At 43.2% G+C, this 17,827-nt stretch overlaps 1 protein-coding gene across 2 annotated transcripts in view; it reads left to right on the plus strand.

Moving 5' to 3' along the window:
* Positions 1 to 17,827, plus strand: part of WNT7B (Wnt family member 7B) — a 131,272-nt gene continuing 113,445 nt past the window's right edge. The window contains exon 1 of one of the 2 annotated variants that reach the window (XM_007058251.4): positions 1 to 412. In XM_007058251.4, coding sequence (XP_007058313.1) covers positions 342 to 412 — 71 coding nt within the window. In that variant the 5' untranslated portion in view covers positions 1 to 341. Of the gene's footprint in view, positions 413 to 7,786; positions 8,709 to 17,827 lie in introns of those variants that run through there. The other variant, XM_037914365.2, reaches the window with a different exon arrangement.

Here is a 17,827-nt window from a genome sequence, read left to right on the forward strand (position 1 = left end):
AAACACATTGAACTTGAGGGCTCTATGAGGTAGTTGATCAAGATCAGGGCTTGCTCATTTTCTCTCTCAGACGGGCTGTCCTGGGTTTTTGTTTTGCCTTTTTGAGAAACTCTTTCTGTCCAGTCCCCGTCTCCCCCCCACCACGTCCCCTCCCAATATCAGAGTCCGTTTTGGTCACCATGGTTTTAGAAAAAAAATCTTGTCTGAACGTTGTTGAGTTTTTACAGTTCGACGGGCTCCTTTTTTGGGTAGCCTCAGAAATGCTCTTGACTGGGATTTAATCGGCAGCGATCAGTTCTACTTTTTGTGCATTTTTTATGGCTCAGTCCATTCTCTAGATCATGCACAGAAACTTTCGAAAGTGGATTTTCTACGTGTTTCTATGCTTTGGAGTCATCTATGTCAAATTAGGGTAAGTGACTGTCCTCACTAATACTCTGGTTTTTGGATCAAACTTGTGAACAAAATATCTTGCCAAAAGTGTGTGATGTTTGTCTCCCCCTGTGTTTGAAGACGTGTTGAAGTTTCACATCCATCAGCAAAAGAACAGTGAAAATGTGTATTTCTTTTAAGTGCCTTGTTGTGATTCTAGTCAGAATGCCACTGCTTTAAAAGAGACAGGCGAATAGAAGCTACAGTGACTTTCAGTCTGCAGGGACCAGCTTGGCCGCGAGGAGAGATTCTTTTATTTTTGGACTATTTAATCGAATCTGAATATTAGCTCTGGCATACAGTCCCTCAGAAAGCTGATGGAGTTAGCTCAGCCACTATTGATGAGACAATAGGGCAGAGTTTAAGTAGTCAAAAGAGGGGGGGGGGCGGAAAATCCCTGGTCTGAACCTGCTCTCAGGGATTTTTTTTTTTTTTTAATGCAGGCCTAGACACAATTTGCGTCTCTATCCATCACACAGACGTGTTGAAATTAACTTGACAACTGGTCCGTCTACCTCTCTGGTAAAACAACCCTGAACCACACCAGGAAACGAGGGCTGTCGCTGCAGTGTTCTGCTCATTAACTGCAGCTATACCAGGCCAAATTTTAGCAGTGCTATTGGGGAGTCAAATGTTTGCTTCTTGTTTGACCACAATGATCTAGATCACTATGTTATTTTAGTTGCCAAGTTTCTCTCTCTCTCTCTCACTCATTCACCTGTATGCCCTTATTAATATTGCTCTCGCAGTAGGCTGACTTGAGTTGTATTTCCACATTCCTGAGCCCCAGCCGAGTTCTTACCTGTCGAGCTGCAAACTCTTAAAAGATCCTGCCTTAGCATAGCTGGGGGATTTTTTTTAAATGATCAAGAATGCATAAGGTGGGTTGTAATCCGAACATTCTTGCTACTCAGTTTGAAATCAATACAGGTGTGTGGGGCGGGGGGGGGGGAGCAGGGAGAAGCTGCAATTATATTAAAGTGAGGATAATTGCACTGAGTGCACTTAGAAAGAGACAGTCATACAAGCACTGCACCACAATCCAGCATAATGTAGAGTGCCTCCTGGTAAAAGACGTCCACCCTCTTCCACCTCCCTGCAAGCGATAACGTGATACAGCTTTGGAGCACAAACTACATCAGCCATCCTTTGCCCTCCTCTTCCTTTGATATTGTTTTACACGCTTGACTTTTTAAATAGAGCCACACCACCTACCTAACATGATATTTTGCATTGCTCCCTGCAAGCGGAGCAGCTTCAGATAGTAGAGCAGTACTCTGCAGGGGCAAAATATCATAGACTGGAAGGAATGGGGGCGGGGGGGGGATCCGTAATCAAGTGAACAGAATAGCAGAGCATTACGATCACACAAGGGAAAAATCAGCTCAAAGGGGCCAGTTTACTGATGGGAAAATAACTAGCTCGGGTACTGCTAACTTACACTCTCCCATCACCCAGCTAGCCACGTCCTTCTCGAAGGAAGCAGGTGGCTGTAGATAATTGGCATGAGGAGAGGATGCCCTTATTTACAGTGGGATAGGAAAGCCAAGAGATGTGGCCCAATGGACTGGCTTTCCAGAGTGTTTCCCGAGTGGGCAGAAGCTCGTTTTTTCCCAGGTCCCCATTATAAATAGCCCTGCTATTCGCAGGTGTCTGTATAACCAGATACACACGATGTGTTGTCTTTACTAAAATGTATTCAGCGTACAGAACTCCAGTAACTGCATGTGGCGGGACACAGAAAATACATGTAAGATTGCCCGTTAGTAGTGCATTAGAAAGACAATATAGGTGGGAGAATAATATCTTTTATTGGATCAACTTCTGCTGGTAGAAGTCCAAGCTGTTGAGCTGCACAGAGCTCTTTTTCAGGTCGGGGGAAGGCGAGTGTACGTTAAGCGAGGCTCCACTCAGCAATCAGAAAACTTTGAAAATAACAACACGAAGCTGAAAGAGTTTGAACTATCCCCTCAGACACTACCGTAACGGGACCCAGATACCCAGCCATTCAGATTCTTTCACCTTGCTACGGGTCTTGCCTTGGCGGAACAGCCCCTTGTCTTTAACCGATCTTTTCTGCACTGGCCTATATGCCTACAAGGGGAAAGTTAGCTGGTACTATTTCCCAGGGGTATCTGCTGGATATATATTCGATTTCTCCTGAAAGCCTACTCTGTTTGTGAAGCTCTTTAGCTTTTTTTAAAAAAGCTGGTTTTAGCTTTTTATTATAGCTAACCAATTTTTGTCATCATATAATATAGTGCTAACTTCTGTCATCCTTAAGGTTTAGATTTACACATTTGTAAATGAGGAACGGGTTTGGCCCCATATGTAGTCTGATATTAGATACCACAACGATGAGAACACTATACATGCCCAGATAGCTAAAGAAAGAGATCTCTCACAGCGAAAGAGACAAGACAAGACCAAATAGTTTGCAGTACCAGGGAATGACTTTATTAGACTAGATTCATTTGCATAGTGGCTTTATAATTAAGTGAACAGAAGATTTGGAACATGGTAAAGTCTGGAGGGGCAGGTTTCTTTGTTGTTAGACATTAAACATGCAACTTTAAAAAAAGAGAATTCAGAACAAAAACAAAAGGACATTGATTAATTGTCCCTATAACTAAAAACTACCGTGTAGCAAGAACTGTAAAAGCTCGTATAGAAACCACCACATCTTTCACCATTCCTTGAAGGGGATGATGATATTTCACTTTCCCTGAACAATAGCAGAGAAATTTGCTCTGAGATTCCGGGCTACTTCGAGGCTAGACATGTGGGATGCAATTATTTCCTCTTTCATCAAGCTCTGGAACTACCATTTTGTTGAAACTATATCCTTTGGCTGTAATGATACCTTTTTGGAGTCAGGTTTTTGCACAGAAAGGAAAGGATGGGATGATAAAGTAGCAGTCTGCCTTCTAGTGCTTTTGGGTTTAATTTGCAGTATGAATACGAGTGTTGTTTTGTCAACATAGCAAAGATTTTATATTTTGCTGTTCTTTTATTTGCTATGGAAAAAAATACTAAAACCTGAATAAAGTGTTGCAAAAGATCCACTTCAATAACGAGAGGACGTTGGCAAACTTTTAAGCCTCAGAAAGGAAGCATCAAATACACATTTGCCTACCCAGTGATAAATGTGGAAATTGGGTGTCAGCGCTTTTAATTTAACAAAGAAGTTGGCATTTGTAATTAGGACAAGAGGGTATAATTCCGATGCAGCAGCCTTCACTTAGGCAAAATTGCCATTGACTGCATTTCCATTCTGTGACTTGACTGAGTTTTGCCAGAGTGACAGGCACGAGGTAAAGCATTACTTCATATTAAGAACCAATAATGAGTCCTCTCCTTAACTATTTCGCCAATTATTTAATACAGGAAATCAGAAGAGTGAACATCGGGAGATTTCTGAGGTATTCACATTTTAAACAATATTGCATTGTTATGGCAAACACTTCATCTGCAGCACCGGAGACAAACGTAGGAATAACCAACGTTTTATCCTCAATTGAGATTCGAATTCAAAAAACAAAATAAAAAAACCCCAACCCCTGAAGTCTGGCAGGTTAAAACATCTCATATTTAAGCAAGCATTTCCTTCAGTTTTCAACCAGGATTAAAATATTGTCAGATACTGCAAATAAGTATTGCCCTCAAAAATTGCACAACGACAGACACTGTTAGAAGAAATGCAAATTAAAAAGAATAGCTGTCCCACCGCTGCAAATAAAAAGGTAAAGTCTAAGAAGAATAGATACAAGCTTTGTAAAGGTGGAGTCCACTGATGGAACCCTGGGCTAAATTGGAACCAGTGCTGTCAATGTGATGCTTCCTTTCGTTTTATTCTCTCACAGAGAACAGGTAAGGAACATATTTAAGCATCAGCACTGCAACAAAAGAAAACAAAATTGACTGTGAATGGAAAGTCAGAGTAACATGGAGAGGGGGAGAGAGGAGGTCGACAGCCCTTTAATTATTTGATCACAGTGGAGCCATTTATTTAATCCAGTGGAGCCATTTAATCCACTTGGATAGGTTCTGGGAAGACAATTCCCCCTGTAGAGGTGGATGCCCTGTTAACCAGGTCACAGCATGAAACTATAATGTGCTGGCTTTTCATGTCACCTCGCAACTGCATACGGCACATATAGTCTGGCGTGTCTTGATGATCTTTAAATGTTGCACCCTTGTCTTTTCACCATTAGTTAGTCTAGTAAACTCAAGCATGTGTTTGAAAAGGGTGGAGGAGATTATTTTTTTCTCCTTTTAAGCGCATGTGATCAACATGATGAAAAAGAAATGAACAGAAACCCGAAGGATGGTTATGTCTGAACATTTGTTTTGCTATTGTGGCAGTATACAGAAAACGACAACGAAATCGCGCCTTCTTTGGGGGTGCTCTTCTAAATTACATCACTCGTGGACATAAATAGACTTCGTGGGTCAGATCCTGCAGTCAGTGGGAGCTTCCTCTGCGTAAGGTGTCCCGGAATGGGGGAGAGAAATTTTTTGACAATGCTTTCCCTGGTTGAATTAATCTATGGAACATAATGATGGTGTAGCAGATGCAAAAACCTTTAGCTTATTATCCTCTTCCTGCGCTCTGTCACTGCTTGGGGAACTGGCCACAGCTCACATTTTGTAACTACACCAAATAAAATGCTTCCTCTTATACAGAAACCACATGGGTATTTGGGCTTTTCATTTTATTTATTTTCTAGGGTTTTGCGTTTTATTTAGTAGATAAATACTCAAGTGGTTTCAATGCACTTGGACTCCATGCACCTTAGCTGTAAATGAAAATAAACTGCATCGCTGCTCTGGAAATCCTATAAAGTTTGATCGATGATAACTAGGTCTGGCCAGCAAGAATGAAGCTATTGATGCTTCATGTTTTGTTAAAGAGAAAAGAACATTAAAATGCATACTTTAAGGGAAATAACCAGATTTCAATAAATAACTAAAACAGAGAGCACGTAATCTCCGGGCTAGTCCAAACAGCAATTCCAAGAAGGGTCCAAATACCGGATAGCTCCTAAACTTTTATAATATTTAACTACTAGAGTCAGAGGCTGAACATTTCAAAGCAATCTAGGGGATTTAGACACACCTCTTCCATGTAAAATCAATGGGTCTAAATCCCATAGACTATTTCGAAATTTCCAATCAGAATCTTTACAAAGGCTAAATGAAATGTTGTCATCTTATTCTGATTTCAATACTAGCCATCACGGAAAAAAAAATTATTGACACAGGTGGCAGTCTGTGCCTCTCACATGGCTTGCCAGCCAGGCAACTGCAAATCCTAGACAACTCATTTGTTGTGCACCATATTCTAACTTCTGCAGAACATACGAAATGAATATTATTTCGGTGAAGAAATCAGTTCTGTGCATTTCAGACATACTTTAAAAGGTTTTGCCAGGTTTTGATGTACACCTATTCTGGACATTTGGCCCATTTTGCACGCAGAGTTGTCAAAAGAAAGAAACTGACGCTCGGAGTAGACAGATAAAAGAGAGGGGAAATAGTTTATTCAATACAGGCTCCGTGTCAGGCTCATTCTCTAGGATGGTGTTGGTAACCATTTCACTGCTGTTCTGGCTCTGGTATGCTTAGAGCATGCTTGTTTGTGGGAGAACAACTGGTACATGCTCAAAAATGTCGTATTTGGGGTTACTGATACTATAATCGTATAAACTAAAAACCGAATACCCTCCCTGTAACAAACTGGTGTTGTAAACACAGTAGGAGCAAATGCATCTCTCGGTCACACGCACACCCCCCAAGTTTATGGAGTTTAATTCCACTTCTTTCTTCGTTTTACCGTTCCGTAATAAAATGTCACTTCAAAAGAATAAATTGCATGACTTCGTTTTGCTTTCTAGAGCGTTAATCTAGTCATGTATTGTAACGCTATAGATAACACCGGTCCTAATTCTACAGTTACAGATGGGCAAATCACGTTAGTTCAGCTATGCAGGTGAAATGTTACAACCTCATTCAGGAGGTTTTGCAGTGCCAAGTTGGGAAGGTTTACTGTTAAACATGGATCTGACTCTTCTTTAAAAGGGTAAACATTTTAAAATGTATCTGAATGGTCAATCTGTAAAAGAATGCTAGAAATAAAATAAAAAACAATTGTTATAAACTCTGATTTACATTTATCATAGTTACGCGTAAGGAAATCGTTACTCACATACATATGTATATGAGAGAGTGGGCTGGAGAGCGGGACGCATATATGTATGTACTACAAAGAAATATGACAACTTAGAGGATCCAACTTAAACTTTAAACCCTTTGAACAATGCAAAGCGTTTCCCCTTATTCCCTAAGATTATATTTTTTCCAGATAATGTTAATTATACTAACGGGTGATATTGAACTTGTAGATGAAAATGATTAAATACAACAAAAATACTAACCATTCTGATAATATAGGTAGAGAAAATGTAAACATTTTAGAGACAGTCTGTAACCTTAACGGCGTTTGGAGGATTCCTGTATTGCATAACAGACACCTAAAGAGATTAGGCTACACGTTGTTAAGAGATGCTTTCACGGTATTTGGAACACCCAAGTTAAAGAAAACTCGTGCAATTATTTGGGAACTAACATGAGAAAACACACAATTGACATGTGGACTAAAGAAAACTATAAAGATGAGAGACCTGGTGTATTTCCGCTGCATTTATGCTAAATTGCCTGCTGTACATATTTCTCTCTCGGGGCTCCTTTTCAAATTCCAATTCTTGGAAGCTAACGTGTCTTTCTTCCCCACAACTCTCCTCACTAACAAATACAGTGCCCCATGATTTTTCCAAATAAGGGAAACACCCAACAGCGCAAAAAGCGAGAGTAATTGTTCATCACAAACTTATCACTGACGTCTTGGTTACTGACTGACTTTGCAATCTGTTGAGACACACGTTAGGTGTAAATACTCTTTATTACCTAAGCCTATGAAAACATAATAATGTAGTCAACAGCGGGAACATTGAGAACGTAAGTAGACTGCCTCCAAGTCATACAGGGAAGAGGGAACTAAACAGCAAGGGCAACTGCTCCTCAAACTTTCATCTTCTGATAAAGAAAATCTTATTCTATGTGGAATGTGAGCGGTGCGTGTGAAGATGCCTCCTGAGCCGCTCAGAGATACCAGGCATGTTGGCAAAGGACTATAACCCCCCAAACAAGCTACTTCATTTGCTCCGACTCCCCCGCACACGAACTCCAAGCCGGTAAAACACTAGGATTCAAAGGATTATCTGTTTGATTATTTTTCACTCGGGCAACTCTATAAACATTCGCTTTCTGAAAGGACCCTTTGAATTAATGTGTAATTTGCAACTCGGGGGGGGGGGGTATAACAACAGATCCTTTCCTCCACCAGCTTCTCTCGCAGTGTTTCAGATGGTGGGGGGGCAGCCTTTCATAATCAACCGATTTCACCAAACTAAGTCGTGCGTTTCCAGCTGCCCAGTCCCTTCAGCATCCTCGAAACACGAGCTTTTGAAATAGTGCCACCTACGCGGCACCGGAGCGCGCAGCCTGCAGTCCACAGAGCGGACGATTTGTTTAAAATACACGATCCAGCGGCTGAGGCCGGCGTCCAAAGCAAGAGGCAGCTGGAGGGCTCAGGCCGCGCACACGGCTAGAACGCAGGGCTCTGGCGAGATCAGTGTCTCTCCATTGTCATCCTCCCCTTTAAAAAAAAAAAAAAACAACACAACACGGGAGGCGGATTGCAGGGACTGACTGCCCAATGGCAGCTTGGAGTCTCTGGAGAGTTAGAGAGAAAAAAAAAAGAGCGAGAGAGAGAGAGGCACTTTCTGCCCTCCAAATCCCTTAAACCATCCTCATTCCACCAGGCGAACCCACTCGCTCGCAGCGCCCGGCCACCGGGACATGCCCGGCAGCGTTCCAGAGCCGGAGGCGGCGGCGGCGGCGGCAGCCGATGCGCTGCGCGGGGAGCAGCATTAGCACCAGGGGGAAACTAGGCACAACACTGCAAACCAACCAGCCCAAACAAGCCCCCCCACGCCCCAGGGACCGGATTCCAACTCAGATTCAAGCAAAAGGCCACAGCTGACACCAAAACGGGTGGGGAATAACGATCTGGGGGGGCCAGGAAGGAATACCCAAGGAAGCGAACTCCAAGCGTATAAACGGGATTCAGCCATGCTCCTTTTTTCATCTCGCAGTGTTTTACTCTCAGTGTATTACCCTCAGATTTTCCTCATCCTTACCAGTGGGAGTTACCTGTAAGTGATCCAGATTTTTTTTTTTAATACGCTTTAAAATGACCCCGCTAGCTGCCTGGGGGCAATCTGACCGAAGGGAGCCGGGATGCCTAGCGTTGTGGCAGGTCTGTGAAATGTGTGATGATGCTGATGTTGTAACTCTGTCAGGGGGGCGTATGCAGCCAGGTAGCCGGAGAAGCTGCTCCTTTCTCCCCAACGCGGGATGCGGCTTTACCTAAGACCCGGCAGAGCACAGACCACATCTCGCCCAGTGTTTTACGTTATTGTGGGCAGGTGACATTTTGTCAGCTCTTGAATGATGGGGAAGCGCACCTGACCTCCCAGGAAGAAAGGACATAGGGTCCAGCTTTTCCCAGAGGCATTGCAAAACCCTCCGGGAGGGCAATATCTCTTTGTGTTCTTAAAGGGAAGACACACACAGACGTGAGGTTATACAGCCCGGGGCATCTGTAGAGAATAAAGCAGGACTCATCAAAGCCAGTGAAAACAAAGCTAGGTTGGACAAATGCACCCACCGCTACGTTGCTCTAACTGGATGCTTTTCTCTTCTCTCTGGTCTGATTTAGGAGTTAGACCGGGCTCCCGAACCCTTTCCCGTGCTCGGAGGAGGAAGGGGGAAGGGTGGGTGGGACTGGGAATAGTTTCGGTCCTTAAATCAAATCCCTGTAATCGCATAGGTGCTTTCTTGGCTCCCTGTTCACTCTGGAGTGAGTGCGGGCGCTGGTGGTCCTAAAGGTCTCCCATCAGGTTGGCTGGCGGTCCCTGGTTTTAGCCTGTCAGGTGTTTCTGACTGAAAAAAAATCAACCTCAGGACCCCATTAGCTTTCCTGAAAGTCATCCCGCAGGTGGCTCACACGTGGAAGGGGCTAGAAACTAACTGCGCCCTGGGTGAGGGCAAAAAATGTCAAGTGCCTCTGATCGCCCAACGCCACAGGGGTGCTAACCACATGTAATGTGGAGAACAGAAGTAGCCGAGGACAGTTCTCGGGTCTGGTCCTTCTACATTCCTTGAGCACCTTGAACTCCACTGACTTCACTGGAGGTTTGACACGTCAAATATAAAGAATGCAGGATCGGGCCCGGCAGTAGGCACGTTTCGGTAGGCAGCTGCCGGGCTTACCTGGCTCTGTGGTTCAGGGAGGCTGCGAGGTTTGCCAAAGACGGTACTAGTCCGTTCAAGAGCTATTCAACCTGCACCTTCAGCCTAAGAAGGAAAACCTGTTTCAGGATTCCTGTTTCACGCTCACTTTATATTTACAGTGTCCTGATCAGTGCCTACTTCTTTATGATGCCACGAATATGGATTTTAAATTTTGGCCCCTGAATTGTGTGTGCATGTATAATTTTTATATGTTTGCCCTCTTTCCGTTTACACACACACAGAGTGTATATCTCTAGTTTCTGGTAGTCCATGGAAAAACAGAATTCCCCACCCTGGAAGAGAAGAAAGCATAAACACACCCATCAAAAGAAACGAAACATGTCTGTTTCTGCATTCTTAATTCTTAATGAAATGCACATGCCCTGGCTACCGATTTCCGAAGACGCTTGATTTATGGAACCATATTCGGTTTAATTTAGTTGGATGCTATTGATCAAACCAAATAGCTAAGGCTCTCTGTTTTTCCCATGCGGGTCCTGTCTCCTGGTAGGTAACCATTTGCTTATAAAATACAGCATTGGCTTCTTTTCCAGAAGGTCAAAAGTTATAATAAATAAATAAAAAAACCCTTTTAATATAAACGTAGCCATATTTTTCTCAAAACCGTAGGAAATTACTATCCTACAAAGTTTTCCTTCTATAAATAGTTCAAATCTTGAAACAAAAGTTTTAAACCACACACCAGATGCTGGGATGCTGGCGGTTTCCCTTGCTGTGTGACATAATTATAAGGTCCGAATGCAAAAGCTATAGAAGTATAATAATAATACTAAGGCAACTGCTGAGGGGGAATACAAGGGAAGCAAGGCATGCTTTATTTAGAGCTAACTACTTGGAGATCTTCTGAGCGCTCATCTGTGACCATGAGAATTTGCTGGGGATAAATAATGCCCTCTCCCTTCCCTGTGCCATCCCCAGTTCATCCTGTGAGTCAGGTCACTTGTTCCGCTGCCTGCAATGGACTTGGGGAGTTAGAGCGAGATCTGAGCTTTGGTCCCTATTGCAATCAAGTAGAGCAGAAAGGAAAGGGATCAGAAGGTGACACATACCAAAGCAAAGCCGAAATCAACAAGCACGTCACTTGATTAATAAATCCATCTGAACGCAGCCTTGTGTCCCGGAGAAGAAAGCTGCTCAGACTAAACAAGAATGTAATTGCAATCCACACATCTGTGTGCAAGCAAGACTTCGCTCCCCTCCTTTCCACCCGTCCCCAGCAAGAATGCTGTTTAAACGCCTGAAATTCCTCTATTTCCATCAAATGCGTGCTAGTATTAGTTAGCCTGCCCCTCTGTGCAGGGCCCCGCACAATGGGTTTTGTACAGCTAAACTCTTCCCGTCCAGTAAAGTGTGAGAAACCTTGACATGTTGTGATATCTTGCGGGGTATTTTTTTTTTTTTTTGACAGTTAAAATAGAGAGAGGTTAGTTAGTTGAGTGCCTACTGGATTTGTGTTGTTTATCTTGTGGACAAACATATGTCTCTGGTTTACTAATGATAGCGTTTGAAGATTAAAGCACGGTAGAGGCTGTTGGAGTATTACCTACTGGGGTCTCTTTCCGTTTGCATTTGTGTAGGGAGGCTGCTTCTCCCGTTGCTAAGGGACTGCCAGTGATGAGGTTCATTTCCCTACGGATCTCTCTAGTCTATTCTGATGCACACAAGAATATGACTGCTTCTGTTGACAAGAGAATTGTATACTTTGTACTGAAGGGTGCAAAACTCTGGCTTCACGAAGACTTGGGGGGGGGGGGGTTGCCTGTTTCTAGGCGGGCACCGCATAAAGGCACAAAACAAAAACCATGTAATCAGAACAAATAGTGTATTTCGAATGTGTTTTAGTGCACTGTAGGCTCAGTGATATGGTTTCATTGGTTAGTTGAGCAGAAAGTAGGTTGCAATTAGTTTTACCCACAACTGGTCAGAAAAGGGACACCTTAGCAAATAAATCTGGGTCTGGTGAATATGCGCTGTGGCAAAGTTGTTATCTTGGTGTGCATGTATCAGAATAATTGGGACCTCTGCACGATCCTAAACATTTGTGACCAGAAAGAATTTATGATTTAAAAAGAAACACAACTCAAATAAAACTAAGCTGCTGGTAGACAGATTTTGGAAATACCATGATAAATGAAACATGTAACATAAAGCTGGTTCTTAATAATATCAATCTGATTAGTGTAAATGTCCAAGAGAGAAGATCAAGCATAATACAAGGTGGCACCTTTTCCTACAAGGGGGATATACGTCGTTCCTTGGTAGCATCTTCTAAAATAAAGTGGTTGTATTCTAACGTTTGGAGGTAACAGCTGTGTAATTTTTTTCACTGTTCATCTTCCGTATGGCAAGATGAATGCATTGGTTGGGGATTCATTTCTTACAGCTTGTAGAACATGGGGCTATGTACTGGCATCCGAGGAGAGTTTGTTCTGTCAGAGATTTATTTGATGGGAATGGGAATTACCCTTTTGAACACATAGAGTAACAGAACAAGCCTTCATGCTGATTGTACATTAAAAACAGCAAAAAAGAGAACGGTCTACATTAGTGAGCAGCACCCAGTGCTGGCTGGTTTCATAATGTAGGGAGAGAAAACTGCCTCTGTATGAGTTAGTTAATGTTTCTGATGGTGCTCCTTCTGCTACCCTAAAAGTTTGTAATTCCACATCCTCTGCTACTGGGGCTACTACATACTCTAAGGGGATGGGTTAAAGGGGGTTTCTTGGTTTTTCATGTAGCAATAGGAGAATAATACTTCCGAACCCTTAAAGATTAGGGCCGTTGGTCACTAAAGATTTTCATCTGCTCTGTGTAGCTTTGTAGGGAGATGCACACAAAGCATGGTACATTAGATAGGGAACTGGATTTAGATTTATTCCTAGCTCAATCACCGAGATGCTGTGTGATCTTGGGAAAGTTACTTCACCTCTTTGCTTCCCCCTCTCATACTTTGTCTATCTTGTCTAGTTAGACTATATGCTCTTTGGGGCAGGGATTGTCTTTTACTAGGTGTTTGCACAGTGCCTAGCGCAGTTGGGTCCTGATCTCTGTTGAGATCTCTAGACACTACTGTAATACAAATGATAAATAATAAGAGGCTTTTGAATGAGATTCCATACTGCATGGTTGTTGTGGGATATGTTGTCTTAGACATGAGAAGAGAGTGGCCTTTCCTAGCACACACATCAGAAGAGAGTGAGTTTCCTAGCACGCACTACAATAAATACTTTCTTGTGAGCAAGATGGCTGAAGAAGACTTGCATGTCCCTCAGAGTGTTAAAGTCAATGTGAGGTTGGTTGGTTTGTTTTAATGGACTGTTCCCACACATTAAAGTTGTCACATAGAGATATGAAGCCTAATTTCAGAAAAGCTGAATACCCAACAGCTCCAGCTGAATCTGAAAGTGGAAGTGTGGGTTCTTAGCGCTTCTGGAAATGAGGCCCCCATTTCTTTTAGAGATAGGCCCAAACTAAACATCTTGTTGCTCTGATGAAGTTTGGAGCCAGATTGTAAATCTACGACTGGTCCCTCTCTTTGTCATAATCTACGCCAAAACCCCAGATTCTGAACTTCAGGGAAATTCAGTTATGGATCCAGACTTTAGACTTTTAATAGATACCTAACAAAACAGAAACAGTAGATAATCAAAAGAGGCAAGTGTTAAATAACAAAGAAAAGAGTGTGTCTACATTCATTGTTCATAATCTAGGATGGTATCCTGAAATTATTACACAGGCTGCTTTGGGGACATATTCAAATAAATACAAAATCATTTTAATTATTCAGGTGAGCAGGGAAAATGGTCTAATGCAAAGATGCTAGCATATAAAATAAAGAAGGAAAATCCTCCCAAAGAAAATACTTTGGAAGAAAAGTCAGGAAGCCAAACAAAGAAGGGTTAGGTTTATCTCTAGACTGGACAAATAGAGGTTTATATGGTAAAACCAAAAACCATTAGATTTGTCCAGCAGTATGGTATTTCAAAGGTAGCATGTCACAGGTTAGTTTCTGTTCTTGGGTATACATGGCTTTATAACTGGGATTAACCTACTGTCAGAACAGATTCCTGACTCCCAAAATATAACAATTCTTTAGTTCTCCCAAGTCATTGTAAAGGAACATTGTGAACAGCTGTTAGATCAAAACAACTGCATCTGTTCTGGAACCGTTCTGTACAGAGCAGGTTACCCTGGGCTAACTTTGCAGGCCCATTTCTTCACCATCCTACCCTTTTGCATGTAGCTATGCCCTCAGTGTATGGCCAACATGCAGAGGTAGCTTCTCCCCCAAGGCTGGCAGGTACACCTGCACCTGCTAACTCATTGCCAGATGGCTTGCAGCTGCTCACGGTCCATCTGTCTGCTCAATTCTCCTTGCTGCTTGGCTGCCTCTCCTCCCCTCCCTGCCTGCCTCCATAGCTCCACCCAACACTACCCTCAAATCCATATTTAAGCAGACCCATTTTATAATTTTGGCTAGAGCATCTAATAGGAGAGAGCTATGCACTATGTGGAAAATAAACAACAGAGATTCCCTATTATAACCTTAGAATAAAATTTAAAGTAAGCCTAGACCTCTATCATGGATTCCAAGATTTCCATGTTCTTGCAAAAATTTCCATGTTCTTTGAGATATTTGGATTGTGCCATATTAGCAAATAGCTGGCATGAATGAAACAGTCAAACTTGTAATTGAAAGCTGCAGAGTTAAGCCCTGGGCTGCATGGGAGGCTAATAGAGATCAGGAGCTCAGGCAAAACAATGCAATCAAACAAAAGACAAGGCCAGTGGATTCTCAGTGAGCATTTTAATTCCCCCAAGGGTCATGCAGTTCTTTCTCTCTCCCTCCCCACTCCTTTCTTCCCCAAAGGTAAAATAATAGATTCCCCTCCAGCCCCAAATGTGGAGGGTCAGATTGGGTTTGCAATGGGCCTCTATATTCAGCAATATTCACTCATGACAAAAACCATGCATTGTCATTTTTATTTCCACTAATGGAAACATGGGGGGAGGGGGGAATCCACATTCTGGATACAAAACAATGCTGCAGATTTAATTTTAAAAATGTCCATGTCTTCTATCCTGATCATTATGTCTACCTCTCTTCCTAAAAATTGGTAGGATAAAACCACAGTCCTCTATATAAAGCACTGAATAATCTTTTTCACATCTCCCTCTCAGGTTATGCTTCCAATTCCAAAAGGGTGTTTCCTTTACAGCCTGTCACAGGGGAAGTGCACCCCATCTCCCTTTGGGGCGGGATAAAGGTGTCAAGGCCCTGCGATTATGTCCGCCTGTCCATCCTTAGCCTCAGGGCAGTACAGCCTATTGGCTGAAGTCAATATCCTCTCACTTGGGCTGTATGGCCTAATAGCCACAGTCAGTATGATTTACCCCCTCTACCCAGTTGTGCAGCCTTGTGGCCAGGGTCAATACAAGCACCCTCCCACTCGAGCTGTATGGCCTAGTGGCTAGAGTCTATAAAGCTGCCCTCCTCAGCAGGGCTGTGCAGCCTGGTGGCTAGAGTTGGGGAAGTGGGCTGCCACCTGAGGTGGGGGTGTGTGGCGGCCATGGTAGGGGGACCCAGGCCTTCCCACTCCGCCGGTTCCCAGCCCAGGGCCCTGGCAGTGTTAGTGTGTGTGCCACTGAGTCAGCGGGGAATGTGGCTGAAACATGCTGACTCAAGATCTGGTTCAGTAACTGTCAAGTTCCCCTGGGCTACTTCCTACCATTTTTCATGATGCTATGGTCTGGACATCTTCAGGGCCTCCGGCTTCCTCAGCCTGCATTGCTCCTGGCAGCTCCAGCCTCCCTTGGGTGTCTGCAGGTATCCAGGCGCCTGCATGGGCCTCGGTGTCTTCTGGCTCCCATGGTCTGGGGCTCCAGTTGCTCCCAGGCTGTAGCCTGCGAGTCGCATCCTTCCTCTTCAGCAGTCAGCCTACAATGACTGGGCTGCTCCCTTTTATACTGAGCCAGCACTTGGACCCTTCCCAGTAGAGGTGAGGGGGCATGGCTCTCTCTCCCTTCCTGTCCAGTGTGGGGCAAGTACACCCCGTCACACAGCCTGAAAGCTACCTTGCTGTAAAATCCTTGTGAAGACATGGTGCTGGTAGTTTTTAGCATGCTGCAGCTAGGTAAGGTCAACATTATAGCCTCGTCCATGGTTGGCCTCACTTAGCTACTTCATGGTTATAAACTACAAAGCCTTGTCTCCACTAGGATTTACAGTGAACTAGCTAAAAGAAAAGGAGTACTTGTGGCACCTTAGAGACTAACCAATTTATTTGAGCAGAAGCTTTCGTGAGCTACAGCTTACTTCATCGCATCCGATGCTCAAATAAATTGGTTACTCTCTCAGGTGCCACAAGTACTCCTTTTCTTTTTGCAAATACAGACTAACACGGCTGCTACTCTGAAACCTGTCAGTGAACTAGCTAAAATGCACGAGTTCTCTTACTGTAAAACACACCTGATTTTGGCAGTGAAGACATGGCCTCATTTGGAGAGCTAATGTGTCTTGTCCAGGAAACAGTTTGAACCAGCAGAAGAGACAATTTGTATCCAGCTATCAACTGCACTTTTGATATTCATTTTCTTTTCAACCAATGACCATAGAACAGATTTAAGTGGTAGCTGAAGCCTCACAAAGGGTAAAATTTACCCTGTGCACAAATCCAGCAGAAACCCTATGCAGCAGGATTGGCCCAAAGTTCCTAAGGACCAGATCTTCAAAGGTATTTGGGTGCTTAACTCCCCTTGAAAGCAATGAGACGTAGGTGCTTAAACACCTTTGAGGATCTGGGCCTAAGTAACCAAAAAAAGGACATCAAATGGGATTTGAAGAGTGTAACTGAAGGCACACATTAGCCTCATAAATTCTAAATGTGGCATAAGAACTGACCCTGGTGAAGTGGCACCATGTCCAGTGGTGACTGTTACTGTGCCTCTAAAATTTTCAGCCTATTACAAGAGATGTTTGGCCACAAAGCTGCCATTAAACTCAATGGGGGAACACTTCATTTTCAGAGTGTTACATGGAATTCAGCCACAAAACTGCCAGCATCTTTAATGGGATTTCTGCGGTTTAATCCCATGCAAAAGGTATGGGAAATGCTAGTGCCTAACTCCCTCCTGCTGACCTATTCCTGGACTGAATAACAAAACTATTCAGGAAAACACCTGCTTCTTGGGAGGCCATTTGTCACATCACAATGAACCTGTGCAGAATTATGGAATATCCTTACACTGTGTCGTCTTAACATCCGGGGCCTAATTCTGATCCTACCTAGAGCCTGATCCAAATCCCAATGAAGTGAATCAGGGTAACGTTTGATGAAGTCAACAAGCTTACAGTGGTGAAGTGAGAGAAGACTCAGAGCCAATGTCAGCATGATTCTTGCTCTTCTAGTGTTCCAGGATAGCCTTGACACAGGCTACCATATTACGGAATAGGAATATACAGACAAGGCAACATTAGTAGAAGGCTATTCCTCCATGTCAGACAAAACCCCAAATCAGTTTTGGGGCTATTGAAATAATCATTATGGCCTATGGAGCCAGTATGAGCTGACATGAAAATAGTGCATTTTTTTGAAAACACTTCAAAAGCATTGTGGCATTTGTTCTTTATGTGCAAGGCATTGTGGGGCAGTCCACCCTTCAAGTCTGGAAGTAAGGACAAGCCATAAAGATATAACTAGTGTCTGTCTGCATGGAAAACAATGGGGCATGGAAAACAATCTGAGGTGTCTTTCATTTATAATGACTTAACGCATGGCAGGCCTGGAACTGGATATTAGATCTTCTTGCCTGGATGAATTGAGATATAATTATAAAATGCTACTAATAATTAACATTAGTGTCTTTCATTCAAGGATCTCAAATGAATTAATCCAACATTCATGTGGACTTGGCAAGGATCAGTTCAGCCACCACTGGGGTGGAGTGCAACAGTTGA

The sequence above is a fragment of the Chelonia mydas genome, chromosome 1, assembly GCF_015237465.2.
Source record: "Chelonia mydas isolate rCheMyd1 chromosome 1, rCheMyd1.pri.v2, whole genome shotgun sequence".
In the NCBI taxonomy this organism is placed as follows: domain Eukaryota; kingdom Metazoa; phylum Chordata; order Testudines; family Cheloniidae; genus Chelonia; species Chelonia mydas.